Source organism: Rhineura floridana, chromosome 3 (genome assembly GCF_030035675.1).
Source record: "Rhineura floridana isolate rRhiFlo1 chromosome 3, rRhiFlo1.hap2, whole genome shotgun sequence".
NCBI lineage: Eukaryota > Metazoa > Chordata > Lepidosauria > Squamata > Rhineuridae > Rhineura > Rhineura floridana.
This window is the reverse complement of record NC_084482.1, coordinates 220338931-220360522: the sequence shown is the minus strand read 5'-3', so window position 1 is coordinate 220360522 and position 21592 is coordinate 220338931. Positions and strand designations below refer to the sequence as shown.

At 44.7% G+C, this 21592-nt stretch overlaps 1 protein-coding gene across 1 annotated transcript; it reads left to right on the top strand.

Annotated features, from left to right (window-relative positions):
- Positions 1-6247: 6247 nt before the first annotated feature.
- Positions 6248-20637, top strand: LOC133379013 (gastrula zinc finger protein XlCGF49.1-like; the record flags this gene model as incomplete). Its single annotated transcript, XM_061613625.1, has 4 exons — positions 6248-6324; positions 8243-8373; positions 19726-20218; positions 20553-20637. Coding segments are annotated over exons 1-4 (786 nt in total), but the record flags the coding sequence as incomplete, so codon positions are not given.
- Positions 20638-21592: the final 955 nt, after the last annotated feature.

Genomic DNA, 21592 nt, shown 5'->3' with positions numbered 1-21592 from the left:
AGAGCAAGATAGCTGTGAGGGGAACTGCTATGAAAGAGAACAAGACGGCTTGGGGAGTAAGCCTTGAGGATACAGGCTTGGGGACCAGTCAGCAAGTATTGGGAACAAGACCCCCAGCACACATAGTCAGTTACAATGAACAATAACACTCAAACCACCATCAGAAAGCAAGAATAACTTAGCCTTAGCCAACTTACCTGTCCTCATTCATGCTCCCTGTTAAAGGCTTTTGAGGAAGAAAAAGATTTTTTAAAAAGCTTTTGAGAAAAGGACAAGAGGGTGTTTCTTTCCCACTCAGAAGGCCTTTTTGTATATCAACCTTTCATACCAGCTCACCAATCTAGTGGCTCCCCTGATATCTTAAGCAGAGATTTTCTGCACCTTTGCTGCTTTTCCTAAAAGCCCTTCTATTGCCTGGAGAAGCCATTTGGCTATGTGACCAATTCTCACTCCTTTTCTCTGTGAGCACCAGATGAAAGTGAAGTCCTTCTTTTGCCTGCTAGGAAATAGGACTTAGACCAGATGCTGCGGAGGGAAACCAGTTTGGAAAATGTATTTAAAATACATCAGCAGAAAACTAGTGAATTATACAGCCACGAGAGTGGCTGTATACTATAGCCAGCGGGGATTTTTCACATTCCACAATGTTAAATGGAAAATACCCCCGCATGCCATTCTGATGCTTCCCATAAGCTCATTTCAAAACAAAACCTTACCAACCTTACAGTTCTGAACCAAGAAACGCTTGCTTAACAACCCACTCAATTTTCATGGTGATACCCAAAACAGTCAGAAAGAATCAAGAGTTCAAAGTCTAAAGAGAGAGAGAAAAACTCCAGAGCCCTTTTGGACTTTTTTCTCATAATCTGTTGAAATTCATTAAAAATCAGCCATGTTCACAGAGTACCTGTAATCCTAATACTGACCTTGCCCCATACTCTGACCTTTATCTTCTGCAGTTTAAAAGTTAAAAAAATGCCTGGCTGATTTTTAATTAATTTAAGAAATTTTGGCTGCAAGCCAATGATAAGGGCAGGCGTGCTCAATAAGAACCAACTGTCAGAGTTCTAAAAGCCTCACAGCTGCTGGGTGTGGCTAATCAGGGGGCCCCACCCACACCAGACTTTGATTTCATGTGAGACAGTCATGGCTTCCCCCAGAGAATCCTGGGAAGTGTAGTTTGTGAAGGGTGCTGAGAGGAGACTCCTATTCCCCTGAGAGAATTGTTAATAGTCAGCCACTCTGATTGAAGGTCTGTGAGGGGAACAAGGTGTCTCCTAGCAACTCTCAGCACCCTTCACTAACTACACTTCCCAGGATTCTTTGAGAGAAGCCATGATTGGCTTTGAGAGAAGCCATGATAAATTGTTGTAAATTGTTTTTAAAAGATGTGTTTTTAAATTTGTATGTTTGTTTTTAATGTTTTTAGTTATTGTAAACCTCCCAGAGAGCTTCGGCTATGGGGCGGTATATAAATTAAATAAATAAATGAATAAATAGATTGTCCAAGGTGTAATAGAGGCCTGGTGTAGATGTGGCCAGGGACAGCTTTGTTTTAAATTGGGTGGGAGGTAGGGTTGCCAGGTTCAGGGCCCGAGAATGCTCCTGTATCTTTAGGAGAAGAGAAAGTCAGCCAAGTGCAGGTGTTCTTGTAACTCTGTAATGAGAAAACCACAAGGTGGAATTCTCCCTTCCCCTGCACAAGTTTGAAAGATACAAAAGACCTATATGGTAGCTGAGTTTGCTGTTAAGCTTTCCACGTTGTGCATCACCTGTCCAACTTGGAGCAGCGTTCTGTAACCTGGTGCCCTCCAGGTATGGTTCGACTGCAACTCCCATCAGCCCCAGACAACATGGCCAAATGCCAGGGATGATGGGAGTTGTAGTCCAAGAATGTAAAGCAGGTGTGAGGAACCTTTGGCCCTCCAGAAGTTGTTGAACTACAACTCCCATCATTCTTGTCTGTTCACTATACCTGCTGGGGCTGATGGGAGCTGTGGTTCAAAATCATCTAAAGGTTAACTCGGACAATACAATGGTACCAATAATTTGTCCTGCTGATTTTGACATGGATGTATTGCAGGTAGTTTTTCATACTCTTTTCATTGCCCAGTGAGCTGAACCAGACTGAATGCAGGTCAGGATTCCTCTCCCCGTATTTCTGATGGAAAGAGTGGAGGCATTTTGCACTCCCAGGAAGCTCCAAGATGGAGTCATTAGACCAAATTCACCCCCACCATTTCTTTACAATAAGTGCAAAACCTATTTTTTGCCAACAGTCAGGGAGATGAGATGGAATTAATATCCATGCAGATTAAGTTTTTAATTATATGCATGATGAAAAGGGCCCAATAATAAAACCTAAAATTGTTCACAACTTGGAGAAGAAACTCTGTGGTGAGCAGGAATTAAAGGCTTTGCAGAAGGAGAGATGAGAGAAGAGGTGGTCTTGGGTGTGGCAAAGGACAGAAGAGGTGCCCAAGCATGGAGAGAAGTCTGGAAGAAACTGGGGGTTGATCTGAAAGCGATTTGGGACCTTTAAGGCCTTTTGCAGATCGAGCATTGTGAGGGAAAACTACACAGGAAAGGGAGGTGCCATTTATTTATTTGGATTGAGGCTGCTCATAATATTCAAACCTCTGAAACCCAAATATGCATGAAGGATGAAATTCCTCACATCCCTCGTCTCTCCCGTGCAGGCACTTGAGAGCTGCTCCCTACGAAACGTGCCTCATGGCCCACGCTGTGGGAGTCCCAGAGCTGGCCTAGTGTACTCCTCCCTCTCAGGCAGTGCCATGGCCTCAGAGGCACCATCCAGATTGTCTCTTCTCTGGAATAGAGTGGAAAGAGCAGCCAGGCAGCAACATCAGGTAAGGAGAGGATCATTGGAGGAAGACAGAAGGGACAGCATGGGTGCTTCTCCCTGTGAGTAGTGGGGAGGGCTCTGAAGAGTACTACCTCTGAGGCTGCATAAGGAGAGCCTGCCAGATCAGGCCAATAGCCCATCTGTTCCAACACCCGGTTCTTGCAGTGGCTGACCAGATGCCTGTGGGAAGCCTGGAAGAAGGACCTGAACACAAGGGTGTGATGTTCCTGCTTATATTGTAAATATGGTAAGTAGTGTTTATATAGAAGATATATAGTAAGTAGAGTGAAAGAGGACGGGGGAGTACATGAACAGTAGAATGCTGGATGATTGGCTGAGCGTTTGAATGGCTGGGAGTATAAATGGAAGAATGACAGTTGAATCTGGGGGGTTGGTTAGAGGTTGAGAGGTTGGAGGTTTGGTGGTGAATGGAGGTGGATGTTGCAGAGAGGTGTTGTTGTTGAGAGTGTTGGAGTTCTGAGGCAATTAGTAAGAAGTCAAGTACCTAACAGAATATAGATGAAACCATACACTTGTGAAACATTCCTTAAGTAATCTTGTTATTTCTAATATTAAATAAATACTTATTTGGTTTACCAAAGGCCTGATCCTTGGCTGGGGGAATATACAGACCAGAAAGGAGGGCAAGGTAATTACCAAGGCTGAACAGAAACTGTATCTAATGGTGGCAGCGATGAAGGGAGATATTGTAACAAGTCAAGTATCCAGAGCAACCTAGAGTTGTATGCTTTAAAAATAAAGATACAAGGGGGTTGGGAACAGCATAGGCACACAGTCACAAAGTAACAAGCTATAGAGAGGCTAAGTCTCTGGGAGTTTGGATTGCAGAAAGTGACTGGTGGTGCTGCCTAGCAGTGGGATTTGTTGAAATCTGTGCTGAAGCTGTAAAGGGTAAGGAGAAAACCTGACGTTTCTGTCTGCTGGTAGCCCCAAGTGCGAGCTTCACAGGTGGTGCTGGGGAAGGACACTGTCATGCCAGCTTGATCCCCTTAATTATTTTCCTGGGTCACTGGTAACAAACAGTTAAACTTTTTGTATATTTTCCCATCTCGGTGACCTGGTGATTTTACAGCCCAGCTGTATCAGCTTGCAGCAATTTGGCACCTCTCTATCAGTAAGAGGGGCCTGGTTCCACCAAGGCCATAAAACTCCTTCGGCTTGTTAAGGGAAACCAAGAGGAACAGCGCCAGGTGCTGTGGGAACATCATTTCATCATTCCTGTGATGAAAATGTTAATTGGGTGATTGTTTTCAGCTGAGGCAGGGATTTTCTCCATAAGAGGAGGCCTCGGACTCTGGACTGTGTTCCACTTGTGGGCACCACCTTGCTTATGGTGATGCTCTGTGGTGGCTCCATTATCCAACCTGACTGGCAGACCCTGAGGGGAAGAATGCTAACTTCAGAAAGAGCTGAAGCCTTGTAAGTAGAGCTGAGGCAGTTAGCTTTATTATTTTCATTTTGTGCCAAGAACCTTTTGTAGATTGTTTTGTATTATACCTTACCCCTTTGGGTGTATGGTCCTAGGAATTGATTTGCTGCTCCCAAATTGTTTGTATGTACCTTTTTACCTTTTGTACCCCTTTTATCCCTTTTCTTATTTTTTCCTTTTTAATAAACTTTACTTATTTTAAAGCAACATGTGTTTATTCCAGAGAAGGGGTTCAGTTCCTAATTCCAGTCCTGGCTGCTTGACCATACTACCATGTACTAGAGGAACATTTTTGTCTAAGACCTCTGAAGGGGCCAGGAGGGTATCTAGCCTCTGGTCCTGAGAGGCTCAGATGTTCAGTGGGCTCTGGGGTTCCCTTCACCCCAGTGTAGTTAACCAATAGAAGGGTGGTGGCAGTACTACCGTGCAGGGTTGGTGTAAACATACACAACCTTAGCAGACCAGGTTTGCTAGGATCAATTGCCCGAGGCTGGGGATTGATTCCTGGGACAGTAAAAGTAGGAGGAGTGGAACTCCCTGCTTTCACTACATGTTGGCAGCGGTGGGATCGTAAAAGGACTGAACCTATCTCTGGTTAAACATATTTTTGAAAAAAGGTACAATTCAGAAGAATTAAAATTGTTTAAGGTTCTGGCACAAAGGTTTGTTGTTTTGGAAAGTCAGGATGGCTATAAGATTTAAACAAAAGAAGGCATTAGATCAGGTTGCTGCTGAAAGTAGTGATAAGGAACAAACAGATATGTTACCTCAAGGCAATTTTGAAGCAGCAGGAGGCAGCGCAGAGGGGCCGCCAGTTCAAAGCTTTACTCCGGAGGGAGAACAAGCACCGTCGCCTGAACAGGGTCAACGAAGTATGGATAGTCAAGCCAGCCAGAGTGGGGGTGTGCCACCCATGGATATGTGGGCAGAAATGCACAACTTCTTCTCAAAACAGATGGCTCTTATGACTACCCTTGTACAACAACAACAAGCTTTTGCCCCACCAAGCCAAGGACTGAGGTCTGGCAGAGTGTGTTTGGGAGGAGCAGATCCAGCAGATTTTCCGTTTTATCAAGCGGGAGAGGATATTTCTGAGTTTTTCTTAATCTTTGAGCAAGCGTGTGTGGACCAGTCATTAGATAAAAAATACTGGATGAAAATTCTACGCACTCAAGGAAAGGGAGAGTTGAGAAGTCTAATGTGTAAACTCCCGAGAGAGCTAGCTGATGACTATGAAAATTTTGTAAAATTGGCAACAGCACAGTTTGCGCTATCCACTAGGGCGTGTTACCAAAAGTTTGAGACTTTGACAAAAAAATCAAAAGAGACGTTTTCAGCATTAAGTGCTCGTACTGCTCAAGCTATGGACTTGTGGATTGCAGCTGCAAAAGCTAATACTTTTGAGCAGTTAAGGACAGTGTATACTCTGGAGAAATTTTACAAAATGCTGCCAAAAGAGCTTGCCGCGGCTGTGCGAGGCAAAAAGCCAAAAAGCTTGCAGGAAGCAGGTCATTATGCTGATGAACTGGATTCCTTTCAGGACAAAGAGGAATTGCCTAAGGTATATGTTAAAAAGTCGGGCAATTTCAAAGGGAACCAACAAGCGGGAGGAGGAAGTGAATGGAAGAAAAAGACGTGGCCATCTATAGCCAAGCCTGAGGACAGAGGGGAGGGTTCTGTTTCTGCTGCTATTCCTGTGCGTCCGCCCGTTTACCAACAGAGTAAAGCAGTTTTGGAGAATTTATGCTTTTTATGTAAGCAACCGGGGCACAGAAAGGACCAGTGTTCCCAATTGATTAAAAAGCAGAGTATGGGCAACAACAAAGGAACTAAAGTAGCTGTGGTGCAGAGAGCCCGTGATCATGAAGAACCAGGAGGGCGGTCATCTCCAGAAATTTCCCGTTGGTCGTCTTCTGCTTCTAATTCCGAAAATGACTGGGAATTTTCGGCTCCTAGCGCTGAGAATAGCCCCGTCACCCAAAGGAGAGGAGGCGAAAAGACTCCTGCGGTGAGTGTTATTCAACCGGGAGAAAAGAAGGGGGGTGGAAAGAGGAAGCCAACCCAGGAACTACTCCAGAATGGGAAGGGAGAGAATGGACGACTCCCTGCAGACAACGCTAACTATTCCTGTTTGCCTGGCCAAGTTGCTTGGTCCAACAAAATGTTTAAAGAGACTATTTTTGTGAATTATGTTAAGTTAACTGCATTCCGTGATTCGGGAAGTGAGGCTTCTAGCCTATCTCGCCATTTAATTCCGCCTGAGTTAATCTTACCAGGGGTTAAAGCATCAGTACATGTCTATGGGATGTCTAATAAACTTTGTGATGTGGCTGATGTCTGGATTTCATACAAAAACTGGTCGGGAAAACATAGAGTGTTAATTCATGATTATTCTGACCAATTTTTTGATTTCCTGTTGGGAAATGATATTGCCTACGTACATTACTTACATAATCAGAAGACTGGGGATGTGAATGTGAATGTTTTAACTCGAAGTGCAGTTAAGAAATTAGAACAAGAACCTGATATTGAAATTTTGCCACTAGATGGTGCTGTGACACAAGAAGTCTGTGATCTAAACCAGCCGCTGCCAAACAGAGTTGGGAATAGGGCTGATATTGCATCTCCTGAGGAAAGTCTGGAAGAGTTGACATTAGATTCTGTTCGTTCTAAGGCGTTCAGGGAAGCTCTTTTACAAGATGAGAGTTTGCAAAAATGTAGGGAGGCAGCAGTAAATGCTCCCTTGGAACTGTCTAAATCTGTGACAGTAAGATTCTATTGGAAAAATGGGTTGTTATACAGAGAGCATGTGCCGCAGGGTGCTTCTGTGGATTGGAAGCCTGTTAAACAACTGGTAGTACCATCAGCGCATAGGCTGGAAGTGTTGCAATTGGCTCATGATGCTATTAGTGGGGGCCATTTAGGAATAAAAAGGACTTTAGCACGAGTAACTCGTTGCTTTTATTGGCCCCAGATTGCAAAAGGGGTGCAAGATTTTTGTAAAAGCTGTTTGACATGTCAGTTAGTAGGACATGCTCGTGATCACCCCAAAATGCCTATGCAAGTTTCTGAGATCATAGCAGAACCATTTGCCAGAGTCGCAGTGGATATTCTTGGTCCACTGAATGTGACTTCCAGTGGGAAGAAATTTATTTTGATTTACATAGATTATGCAACCCGATTTGCTGAAGCAGTAGCTTTAAGTAGCATTACTGTCACGGCTATTTCAAAGGCTCTATTAGAAATTTTTTCTCGGTGGGATGCCCGAAAGTTATTTTGTCGGATCAAGGCCCAGGTTTTGTAGCTAAACTAACTAAAAAGTTATGGGAGATTGCTGGGATAGAACATGTGACGTCTGTGCCTGGACATCATGAATCCAATGGACTTTGTGAACGTATGAATTTATGCTTGGGGAAAATGCTAAAGGCTCATGCTTTAAAACATTCAGGCAACTGGGATGTGGCATTGCCGTTTCTCATGTTTGCCTATAGAGATACTCCCCAAGCCAGTTTAAAATACTCTCCAAATCAGTTGGTATTTGGGAGAGATATTGCAGGTCCCCTGTCTTTATTAAAGGCAGATTGGGAGGGGAAGATGGAATTTTCTTCTGTACCAGTAACCACGTATTTGCAAAACCTGCGTGAGACCCTAAAAAATGCATTAGAGACTGCTCATGAGAATTTAGCAGAAGCCCAGCAACAGCAAAAGGCTTATTATGATTCTTATACTAAGGCACGTCGTTTTGCAGTTGGCTCTGAGGTTCTGGTGTTAAAACCTCAACAAGGGTCTAAATTGTCAGTGGCCTGGACTGGGCCTATGCTTGTTAAGGCACAATTAAGTGATACCAATTACTTATTGGCATATCCTAATTCAAATAAGAAACCACGGGTTTACCATATTAACACCCTTAAGCAATTTTGGTCTAGGGCAAAGCTGGTCTTGGCCTGTACTAAGGTGAAAGAGCAGGAAGAAGGATTTGTGGACCTAGTGGCAGAAAGTCAACAAGAAGGGGGCATTGATGAGGCTTTTCTGCCTGACAACTTGGCGTACGAACAACGTATACAACTACGCCAGGTTTTGGTAGATTTTCAATCTTTGTTTTCTAGTAAGCCAGGAAAAACACATTTGGCAAAACATTCCATTCTGACAGGCGATCATCCACCAATGCAGTCCTCTCCTTATAGGGTAACTGGACCACATGCCAAAGTGGTGGAAAAAGAAATTCAAACCATGTTAGACTTAGGGGTTATTGAACCTTCTTTTAGCCCCTGGTCTTCCCCCATTGTGCTGGTAGCCAAGAAAGATGTTAATGAAATTCGTTTTTGTGTGGATTACAGGAAATTAAATTCAATAACCCAAGTGGATCCATACCCTTTACCCAGGATGGACCATCTGATTGAAAGGTTGGGGGCTGCTAAGTTCATCACCACCTTGGACTTAACTAAGGGTTACTGGCAAGTACCCTTAGATGAAGATGCTGTCTTGAAGTCTGCTTTTGTCACTCATATGGGCTTGTATCAATTTAAAATGATGAGTTTTGGACTTAGGAATGCTCCTGGTATGTTCATGAGATTAATAAATTCTGTCCTAAATGGTCTAGGAGATTACGCCTGTGCATATCTTGATGATATCGCGGTGTATAGTGTGGACTGGGAATCACATGTGAGACATCTAAGAACTGTATTTCAAAGGCTGCAGGATGCAGGACTTACTATTAAAGCCCAGAAGTGCCAATTCGGGTTGGGAGAGGTTTCCTATTTAGGCCATAGGGTGGGTAGTGGCTGTTTGAAACCTTTGGATGCCAAAATTGAAGCAATCTCTAATTGGCCAATACCCCAGACCAAGAAACAAGTTCAGTCATTCCTGGGGCTTGCTGGTTACTATCGGCGGTTTACTCCTCACTTTAGTAGCCTTGCAACTCCTTTGACTAATTTGTGTAAGAAATGCAAACCAGCACGAGTGGTGTGGTCGTCGGATTGCCAACGGGCCTTTGAGGCTTTGAAAACCGCATTAATAAATTATCCTGTTTTAAAAGCCCCAGATTTTGCCAAACCCTTTGTGGTACAGACTGATGCTAGTAATTTTGGTCTGGGTGCTGTACTCTTACAGAAGGATACGGATGGAGAACTCCACCCTGTAGCCTATCTGAGTAAAAAGCTAATAGAGCGAGAGCGCCATCTAGCGACGATTGAGAAGGAGTGTCTTGCCATAGTTTGGGCCCTGGAGAAATTAAGGCCGTACCTTTGGGGACGTCACTTCCATTTGCAAACAGATCACTCTCCCCTGTGCTGGTTGTCCAGAATGAAGGATTCGAATCAAAAACTATTGAGGTGGGCTTTGTTATTACAAGATTTTGATTATTCCATAGATTATGTAGCTGGGAAAAATGACAAAGCAGCTGATGCTCTATCTCGCATGTACCATTTAGATGACTGATGATGGTCCTGTTGACTTGTAACTGATCTTGATATGTTCATGCCTGAAATTTTTATAATTATTGTGGTAGTTTTCTTTTTTGATGTCTTCTAGCAGCGATGATATCAAAGGTGTTCAACCTTTGATGTCATCTTCCTCGAAAAGGGGCGTGTCATGCCAGCTTGATCCCCTTAATTATTTTCCTGGGTCACTGGTAACAAACAGTTAAACTTTTTGTATATTTTCCCATCTCGGTGACCTGGTGATTTTACAGCCCAGCTGTATCAGCTTGCAGCAATTTGGCACCTCTCTATCAGTAAGAGGGGCCTGGTTCCGCCAAGGCCATAAAACTCCTTTGGCTTGTTAAGGGAAACCAAGAGGAACGGCGCCAGGTGCTGTGGGAACATCATTTCATCATTCCTGTGATGAAAATGTTAATTGGGTGATTGTTTTCAGCTGAGGCAGGGATTTTCTCCATAAGAGGAGGCCTCGGACTCTGGGCTGTGTTCCACTTCTGGGCACCACCTTGCTTATGGTGATGCTCTGCGGTGGCTCCATTATCCAACCTGACTGGCAGACCCTGAGGGGAAGAACGCTAACTTCAGAAAGAGCTGAAGCCTTGTAAGTAGAGCTGAGGCAGTTAGCTTTATTATTTTCATTTTGTGCCAAGAACCTTTTGTAGATTGTTTTGTATTATACCTTACCCTTTTGGGTGTATGGTCCTAGGAATTGATTTGCTGCTCCCAAATTGTTTGTATGTACCTTTTTACCTTTTGTACCCCTTTTATCCCTTTTCTTATTTTTTCTTTTTTAATAAACTTTACTTATTTTAAAGCAATGTGTGTTTATTCCAGAGAAGGGGTTCAGTTCCTAATTCCAGTCCTGGCTGCTTGACCATACTACCATTTACAAGAGGAACATTTTCGTCTAAGACCTCTGAAGGGGCCAGGAGGGTATCTAGCCTCTGGTCCTGAGAGGCTCAGATGTTCAGTGGGCTCTGGGGTTCCCTTCACCCCAGTGTAGTTAACCAATAGAAGGGTGGTGGCAGTACTACCGTGCAGGGTTGGTGTAAGCATACACAACCTTAGCAGACCAGGTTTGCTAGGATCAATTGCCCGAGGCTGGGGATTGATTCCTGGGACAGTAAAAGTAGGAGGAGTGGAACTCCCTGCTTTCACTACAGACACCTGTGGGAAGCCTGCAAGGAGGACCTGAACACAAGAACACTCTCCCCACTTGTGTCTGGTAGAACTAGCGTGTACACACGTGACTGTTAAAATACACTGTTAGAGAGATGGGATCGTTTTTGAGAGCAATCAGGCTCCACCCTGTGATTGTGTCTGAGCACCTTATACGTAGGCTGCAACCCTACCTTCCTGTTCATCAGCTCCCACTGGTAGTACATGCCCTGGTCACCTCTCGATTAGATTACTGTAATGCGCTCTACGTGGGGCTACCCTTGAAAACGGTTCGGAAACTACAACTTATTCAAAATGCAGCGGCTCGATTACTCACAAACAGTCGTCGCCGGGACCACATCACGCCAGTGTTGTTCGATCTACACTGGCTTCCAGTTGTTTTCTGGGCCCAATTCAAGGTGTTGGTATTAACCTTTAAATCCCTACACGGTCTCGGCCCAGTTTATCTAAAGGAGCACCTACAACGCCACCAATCATGCCACCTGACAAGATCGGCCACACAAGGCCTTCTCTCAGTCCCGCCAACGAAAGCAGCTAGGTTGGCGGGCACTAGAGAGAGGGCCTTTTCAGTGGCGGCCCCCACCCTCTGGAACTCCCTCCCACAAGATCTTCGGCACATCTCTTCCCTGAATATGTTCCACAAGGCCTTAAAGACCTGGTGTTTTCAGCAGGCTTTCAGGACTTCTGGGGAGGCTTAATATTCTTCTGTTTTAAATGCCTCCTATTATGTATTGTTTGCTGTTATAATTTATATTATTTCACTGTATTTTTGTACTGTATTCTGCTATATTTATTGTATGTACGTCGCCTAGAGTGGCCACTGGCCAGATAGGCGACACATAAATTAAATTTATTATTATTATTTATTATTGAGCAGTCTAAAATCCAGAAATACTCACCCCCACGAAAGCTAAATAAAAAGTAACTATACTAAAGAAATGCAAAGAAAAAGAGAGTGGGACAGGTCCAATGGTGTGAAACCAGAGTCAAGCTGTTTCTGGGATTAAACTTATGTCATGAAACAAGACGGGGTCAAGAAGGTAGTCATCCCAGCATGCCCCACTGCTAAGGCTTCACTGAATTAGTCCAGTATTAATAAGTGTGTAGCTGCCAATGTGCTGCTCTGTTGCAATTCCCAGCATACTGCCTCTGGGAGTGGAGGCAATGCATTGCAATTGTGGCTCGTAGCCACTGATGTCCTCATTCTCCATGGATTCGTCCATTCGTCTTTAAAAGCTATTCAAGTTTTAGGCTGGGCAAATGGTGCATGTTGGAGAAACTGCCTCTTCTTCTTTTTCCAGGATCTGTTGACCTTCCAGGTGACCTTTGAGGAGGTGGCCGTGTATTTCACGGAGGAGGAATGGGCCCTGCTGGATCCCGGCCAAAGAGCTCTGCACAGGGAAGTCATGGAGGAGAATTATGAGACGGTGGCCTCTCTCGGTAAGGGCACTTTTCCCCCTTGACTGATGAATGTTGAAGGTATGGATTTAGTACCTGTGCTATTTAACCTTCCACTGCAGGGATGCTGTCATGGAAATGGGGGCCTGGGCCTGGGATATCTGGGGAGGGACTGCAGCTCAGAGGGAGAACAGCTGCTTTGCATGTAGAAGGTCCTAGGCTCACTCCCTGGCAGCTCCAAGAGGGATGAAAGGATCCAGTAGGAGGTGCTGGGAAAGGTCTTTCTCTGCCTGACATCCACAGCTAGTTGCTGTAAGCAGGCTGGACTAGATGGACCAATTCTCTGATCTGGTAGAATGCAACTTCCTCTGTTCTTGGGGCTTTTTGATCATTCGATGCAAAAAGTGCCCCTCCCTGCCGCCTTCCGCTGCCCCATGATGAAAAATCTTACCTTGCAGCAGGAGAAGGAGAGGGCAGGAGCTCCCAAACCCCAGGAGAGCATCTTTTCCTGCATCCCCAGCAGATAATTGACACTCTGTGACTTATACTCTGAACTCCCAGTGGGAAGAGATGCTCCCGGGAGCACCTCCTGCCTCCTCTGTCTTCCTTCCTTTGCCCAAAGGTCAGATTTTGTCTTTGAAGCAGGAAGAAGTGGCAATGGCAGTTTGGAGAATCAAGGTGGGCACCGCTGTGCTTGCATCAGGTTGTGAGTAGGATGGCCTGTTCATGGCTACCCATGCTTTGTCAATCTCTGTATTGGACTACTGTAATGTGTTGCACATGAGGCTGCCCTTGAAGGTGGTCTGGAAGTTGAAACTGGTGCAGAATGCAAGTTGTGAGGCTATTATGCCTATATTAAAAGTGCAACACTGGTTGCCAGTTGTTTTCTGAGCCCAATTCACAATGCTTACTTTGGCATTTAAATGCCTAAACAGCCTGAGATGTAAATACCTGCAAGACCGCTGTTAGCAAGCCTCCTCCGTAGACCTATGTGCACAGACACATGTGCTAGGAGTCTTCTGAATTAGGATCTTTAGACAATGGGAGCAGCGCTTCGTGGCAGATTCACCCATTACACTCACACAGGTCTTAAAAATGGGGATATTTATTGAAGATGCATACACACATTTAACAATTCAGTGGAGAATTGCTCAGCCACAAAACATATCTATTATGACAGTGAGGTTAAGTCAGCAACAATATCCGTAACATTTCTTTGGCTTGAGGGAATTAGCTAAATACTTATAACCACAATTAAACTAATGCACAACGTGCAAGACTGAGCAAGCGCACAAGGCATAAGAGGAGATGGAGGGGGGATGAGATGGCTCAACCTGCTGTTTCTCTCTGGACTCGCCATGTGGCCCAGTCATGTGCAGCTAGAGAGGGAGGACCAGAAGGCGGCTTCCAAAACACAGTCTCAGCCTCAGTCTCTCTCTCTCACACACACACACACTTGCACACCCCTCCTCACACTAATATGCAAAGATAGGAAGAGGAAGCAGATGTGGAGGCCTCAGTTTGTAGGGAACAGATCTCTGGAGGAAAGTATAAGGAGCAAGAGATACCTTTCTCAACCACGGTGGGAAATCCTGAAGAAGTAGAACTGGAGGATGTGGAAACTTCCAGGTTAGTCAGGCAAGAAATCAGCAAAGGCAGCAGGCAAGAGGGCCCCCAAGAAAGGCTTTTGGCAGCTGGAACAAGGGCTGTTCCCTCAGCTAGTAGGGATCCTAGGAAAGCAGGAATTGCAGTAGCGCCCTTGAAAGGGGACCTTTGCTCCAGCAGGAAAGGGTCCAGAGAAGACAGGAAACTGAGGAAGGGAAGGAAAAGCAGGGGAGGGTGTCAGAGTCAGACCCCGGTTCACATCTGGGGCTAAGAGAGATTTCAAGCAGATTTGGAGCAGCAAATGCAAATTGCACAAACTGGAACCAAGAGTGGGACCAAAAGCTCAATTTTATCCACTTTTTGGAAAAGGTTTCAAAGTAAATTCCCATGTTGGTTAGCTGAGGGAGGTGTCTCTCCTGACCAGCCTTTGTTACTATAGTTCTGCAGTTCATAGCACTTCATGACCCTGGCAGGATGATCTTTTCTGAAGACAGATGGTCTTAGGCACTCTCCAGCTAGCATGATTGTCTTTGCATTCAAAGAATTTGCTCTTCCACTGAGGGGCACCTGATAAAGATTGCATTGCAGAAGGTCATGTCCTGTGCATGCGACTTGCAATGTAATCTCAGCTGAGACGACTGATTGTACTCCTTAGGGTACCTTTTTTCCATCAGGCCTCTTTGCTTCTATTGCAATTTGAACCAAATAGCGCAGACGCAATAGAGGCAGCAAAGAAAGCCTTATTTCCTGCCTTTATTGCCACTTGGTAGGCAGCTACTGCTGCTCTAACCTGTGTCCGGACACCTTTGGAGCAGGATTTCCGCCACCGGCGCTCTAGTCATCTCACCTCCTGTCTCAGAGTACGCAACCGTGGTGTATACCACGGTGCTAACTGAGTTCTATTCAGGGGGAGAGGACGTTTCGGAGCCACGCAGTCTAATGCCCTGGTGATCGCATCATTCCACTCCCTCACCAGGGTTTCGACCGGGCGACCTTCAGCAGGTTCCAATTCCCCTAGCGCAGTCAGGAATCCATTCGGATCCATCAGGCGCCTGGGGCGGACCATTCTAATAGGTCCTTTCCCCCTGCGGAGGGTGTGAGGCATCAAGAAGTCTATGTTTACCAGGTAGTGATCTGACCATGACACAGGGGTGGAATAAGCCACTCCCAACTTCAGAGAACTTCTCTCCTCTCCCAGGAGAAACACAAGGTCGAGGCTACATGGGTGGGCCCAGTACTACTAAGGTGCAGTTCCCAGGAAGTCATGGTTTCCAGGAAATCCCGAGGGGCTCCAGTGAGAGTGGTCTCGGCATGCACGTTGAAGTCACCCAGCACTATCAAGTCTGGGGACAATGCCTGTACAGCCGAGACCACCTCCAGCACCTCGGCCAGGGAGTCTGCCGTGCAGCGGGGTGGGCGGTACACTAGCAGGATCTCCAAACTGCCCTTTGGGCCCAACCTCCAGTACATACAATCAACAAATTGAGTCCTATGGAGAGGAGGCCTGGCAAAAACCAAGGACTCTCGATGGATGACTGCCACGCCCCCTCCCTGCCTTCCCACCCTCGGCTACTGCGCGCAACAGAAACCTGGTGTAGTTGTCATTCAGTGTTTTATTGTGTGTTTTGATGGACTGTGGGAGTTTTTTGGGATGTTTATATATTCTTATCTACTTGTTCTTTATTGTAAACTGTCCCGTGGCCTGTACAAAAAGGTGACATGTTATTCACTTACATAAAAATGAATAAGTAAATATCAACTAATGGCAGAGCTGTAAAAAAATGCAAGAAAATAACCAACTCACAATAGAAACCAACAATGCCCAATATTGCACCTCATCATCCTCTCTTCCCTCCCGCAGCAGCAGCAGCAGCAAGATCGGTGTGTGCTTCTGTGCTGTGTGATATATATAATATATGCATATGTGTGTAAAAAGTAAAGTGTTCAGGATAACAGAGCTAAAGTGCTCCCATTCCCACAGGTGCTTCCAGTGTGGGTGTCTTCCCCACTGTGCTCCCTCTTCCCGATGCTGACTTTCTCAGCTCCCACCTGGGCTCCTTCTCCTCCTGCGTTTCCCACCCAGCAGCACCTTCTGCCCTTGTCTCCAACTCAGGGAAACTTCCAACTTCACCCAATCTCAGAGGGTTGCCACATCCTTAGTTCTCCCGGCGTGGCGTGGTTCCACCTCGCAGCAGTCACTGTTCAGGTTACTGTTGGCTTCAAACCATTTCAATCTGTGAATGCACAGGATTGAGGATTCTGGCTCTGCTGTCTGCCAGCTAACTTATATGACAAACTTTGTAGTCACTTGAGCTTCCAACAGTATTTTCCAGCAGTTAGGTCTGGCCAAGTGAACCAAGTGGCCGGAGATCCTGCCTAAGAATCTTTTTAGGTATAGGAATATCTAATGGACGATCAACAAGGGAAATCTTTATCAGTGTCTATTTATAATTAACACATCTAATTTACTATACATCTAATTTACGATAGCCATATTTCAGAACGTAGGTCTTACACAGCACCTGCACATGTTACATTTCAAAGGATAACATATGTCACATTGCATTTCCATCTGTAAATAAGTAATCTCACCTTGGTTGTGAGTAGAGTGTCAGGGACAACTGATAAAAATCCCTAAGGCTGTCTGTCTTTTATATCTTTTGTTTGTATCTATCGAAACTTTGTCAGTGGATGCTCATATTACTGCTGTACTCTTATTTGTATCTTTTAACTTCTATTTGAATTCTCATCCTAACCCTGGACCTTGATGTTGTATTCTAAAAAGTTCTCCTGACTCATCCCTTCAGCCATACATAGACACGATCGTTGGCTGAACGCCCAGACTCCTTATAAAATGTTGATATTTTACGGGATACATTTATTTTGGAACTACTGTAAACAGAACTCAAAGGAAAAAAGACTCTTTAAGTGGCGGCTTCTCTTTTTACTCTCACTTTGGCTTGTATTATTTGCATGACATTTTCCCCACACAATTTTATATAAATCAATTATGAAGAATTTGAGATGACCAATTTCTATAAATATAGGCAGCCTATGAGAGAGCCAGCGTGACGTAGTGGTTAAAGTGTTGGACTATGACCTGGGAGACCAGGGTTCGAATCCCCACACAGCCATGAAGCTCACTGGGTGACCTTGGGCCAGTCACTCCCTCTCAGGCTCAGAGGAAGGCAATGATAAACCCCCTCTGAATACCGATTACCATGAAAACCCTATTCATAGGGTCGCCATAAGTCGGAATCAACTTGAACGCAGTCCAATCCAATCCACCTCCTCTAGGATGCACACCTTAATGTGGTGAGGGGGTTTGAGAGTGTTGAAGAAGCTGAGAGCAATGCCGTCAAGACGCTAGACTCCTAGCAAGGTCACCCAAGGCGGAATGGTGAAAGCTGAGACACCAGACTAAGAAGCATCCAGACTCAGGGGAAGGCAATGGTAAACCACCTCTGAACACCTCTTACCATGAAAACCCTATTCATAGGGTCACCATAAGTCGGAATCAACGTGAAAGCAGTCAATGTCATTTTTTTTCATGATGCTGTGAATTGGCATCCACTGTTGCTGGGTTTTCTAGATTCTGCAGTGTCACCCAACAGGCATTTCAAGATGAGCTTCATGCCCAGTAGACACATGTTCACAAGTGCCAGACTGACCCTGCTTGGTCCACATGACTCTGTTCTTATCAGATCACAATTATACCCTTTCTTATCTATAAACATCTCTGTTTCTAATGGCTGAATATTTTCTGGTCAAAAGTAACTAGCCTTCTTTATTTCCTTCAAAGAATCGGACCTCCTTTTGTGTTGGGAAGAAAGAGAAGATCCCTTTATCCAGGATCCCAAAGAAGAGGCGACATCAACAGGTAGATGTTCAGCTGCTTTGTGAGGGCCTTTTTGGTTTGGGAATTGCAGGATTGTTCAGTTCCTGTGTAATATCATTCCTGGGAGATTAATTAACCCATCAGGGTGCGAGTTCTCCTGGAGGACATCTTAGATGGCTTTAAGAACAGAAGAAGAGCCTGGTGGATCAGGCCAATGGCCCCTCTAGTGCAGCATGCCTATGGGTAGCAAGCAAACAGGACCTGAATGCAACTGTTGCCCCATTGGGAGCACTGTGTCTGTCTTAAAGCCGCAAAGTGCTCTCTGAAGCAGCCTTTCCCCTCCTTTAATTAAGGAGGGAGGGGAGGGAAAAAAGGTGCCTTTCGGAAGGACGGGCTGCCTGCCAGAGAACTCCCTTGCAAAGCTGATCCTTCCAAATGCAGCGGCTTCCCAAAGGGAACAGGCACCCACAGCCAAGCTGAGCCCTTGGCTTGGCACCCCACACTGCTTCTTTCAACTTCAGGAGCTGAATGGGGCTGCTTCACAGAGCAGCCCTGGGAGGGAGAAATTATTTCTATTCATTGGAAACAGCTTCCCCTTCCTTGAGCAAAGCCCCCTCCAACCGCTCATCAGCTGACTGACGGGTGCAAGTGTGCCCCAGTCCAGCAAAGGAGCAATTGGCAGCCCACTTCAAGGTCCTGGTGGTTCTTTTACCTGAGGGTGAAGGAAGGGAGGGGAGAAGCCCCAAGATGCTGGAAGAAAAGGAACGCAGGTGATAAAATTCCGTTGGAATTTATTGAAAAAATAAGCCCAACGCATTTCGGCCACATAGAACTTGGCCTTCGTCAGGGCTGAACGTGGAATCTGTATACAAAGTCGTCTATTTATTGAAATGTACAAATACTGCAAATAAGCTATAATTCTGCATAATAGAGTGAATCAAGTAACACTTTTACCTGCTGCACATCTGATGTCATATCGGTGGGTGGCACCTTTATGTCCGCCCTGTAGACTTCCCATATGCATCTACATGGGCACTGTGAGGATGCTGGACTAGATAGGCCTGTGGTCTGATCCAACAGGGCTGTTCAACCTCTCCAGGTTGAAGTTTCTTTTCTATCTGCTGAGCAATCCACCAAATTAAGATGGCTGGATTGGTGTCCACACTGCCACTGAGTTGAGATTTATGTACGGTTTCCTGTCCACAAGTGACATTTGTATCTACATGCCCCTGTGCTATTCATCTCCAGGAGATCTAAGATCTGTCTTGGTTTTGGAGAAGGGAGAATAATTTCAGTTCAGAATTAACTAGCTTATCTGTATCTTTGAAAGAAATGTCAAAACTGGGCTTCATCTCTTGGCTAGAAGAATAAGATCCAATTGTCCAGGGCTTTGCTGAAGGGGAGAGATCAGTTGGTATGAATCTGGAAAATATCTTGGGGAAGGTTATAACGGGAACAAAATGATGACTGCCTTCAAGTCAATCCTGACTTATGGCAACCCTATGAATGGGGTTTTCATGGTAAGCAGTATTCAGAAGGGGTTTATCATTGCCTTCCAATGAGGCTGAAAGGCAGTGACTGGCCCAAGGTCACCCAGTGAGCTTCATGGCTGTGTGGGCATTTGAACCCTGGTATCCCAGGTCATAGTCCAACACCTTAATCACTACACCACACTGGCTCTCTGCCAGTTGTATGGCAGTAGGAGGAAAATCCAGATAAATCTGGGCTTAGTGATATCAAGTGTGATATGGACCTGAAACGAATTTATGTTGCTTGTGAGACTCTAGAATATTCAGCTAACCTTGGTTTCATTTGGCCATGTAAAAATAAAAAGGGGAGAATTATGGAGATGCAAAAATAGAGAAGCAGATAATTGGACTTGATCTGTGATGAAATGCTTTCTTTTTGCCTTAAAATTCCAATGAGTTTTTTTCACCCTCTTCTCCCTCACCAGGTGACAGGGAGAAGAATGAGAATTGTAGGGAACTGCAGATGGTGCCACTGGTAATAACCAAGTGTGAGAGTCAAAAAGAGATGTTTGAAAATCACGGGGGACCAAAAAAGTTTGAAAGAAATCAGGCAAAGAATGGGAACAAGAAATCCTCTACTTTTCATATTTTTAATCAAAGAACAAACATTGGAGAGAAACCATTTAAATGCATGGAGTGTGGAAAGCGCTTCAGTGTAAGCACTAATCTTACGAGGCATCACAGAACCCACACAGGAGACAAACCATTTAAATGCAGGGAGTGTGGAAAGTGCTTCAATCAAAATGGTCAGCTTACTTCACATGAAAGAACCCACACAGGAGAGAAACCATTTAAATGCAGGGAGTGTGGAAAGCGCTTCAGTCAGAATCATGACCTTACAATACATGAAAGAACCCACACAGGGGAGAAACCATTTAAATGCAGGGAGTGTGGAAAGCGCTTCAGTCAAAATAGACAGCTTACTTCACATCAAAGAACCCACACAGGGGAGAAACCATTTCAATGCTGGGAGTGGAAAGACCTTCAGTCGGAGGTGTAAACTTACTTCACATCAAAGAACCCACACAGGGGAGAAACCATTTCAGTGCTGGGAGTGTGTAAAGAGCTTCAGTCGGAGGTCTAAACTTACTTCACATCAAAGAACTGACAGAGGGGAGAAACCATTTAAATGTGTGGAGTGTGTAAAGAGCTTCAGTCGGAGATGTAAACTTACTTCACATCAAAGAACCCACACAGGGGAGAAACCATTTCAATGCATTGTGTGTGGAAACAGTTACCATATAAGCTGTAGCCTTGTATTACATCACAGAACCCACACAGGGGAGAAACCATTTAAATGCAGGGAATGTGGAAAGAGCTTTAGTCAAAGCAGTAGCCTTAAATTACATCACAGAACCCACACAGGAGAGAAAACTTTTAAATGCAGGGAGTGTGGCAAGAGCTTCAGGCAGAATGGTCACCTTACATCACATGAAAGAACCCACACAGGCGAGAAACCATTTAAATGCAGAGAGTGTGGAAAGTGCTTCAGTCAGAGCAGTAGCGTAACCTCATTTTTTTAATTGCATGGAGTGTGGAAAGAGCTTCAGTGTATGCAGTAGCCTTGCATTACACCACAGATCACACACAGGAGAAACCATTCAAATGCATGGAGTATGGCAACAACTTCAATGTGAGCCGTACTTGCCATCTTGCAGGCTACATAGATTAAAGTCCTATATAGGTTGGGGCCAGGATGCTTAAAAGATTCTCACATGTACGCAGCCAATCACTGAAGTCTGCAGAAGATGGCCTCTTACACATACCATCTCATTTGGAAGTCCACTCTGCATGATATAGAAACATGGCCTTTTGTGTGGTGGCATCTACTTTTTTGAACTTCCTCCTGTTACATATCAGACAGGTATTGTCTCTCTTTTTTTCTTTGTGGTGCCTATTGAAGACCTTCCTTTTTCAACAAACCTTTTAAGGACAGATCTTTATCCCTGTCTCTGTGGGATTTGAAAATGTTTTTAATTGTTTTGCATATGAAATGTTTTTGTTTTGTTTTTATTGTTGGTATTTTTGAGATACTTTATGGGAAGTGTGGAAAGAAAACACCTACAAAACTCAATTTAATTAAAATCAAGCAGCCAGAAGGACAGAAGTTTATTAAGCAAGGAAACATATACTGATGGCCATCAGGAGAGTGTCACCAAAGACCGTCTCTGTGTGATACCCTTGATACATGAGTTTATAAAGTTATTATACATCATAATACATGTGACAGCAAAAGCACAAACATATCTATTTATGGTTAAATGTGATGCCCATGGGTGCACTTTTGTCCCA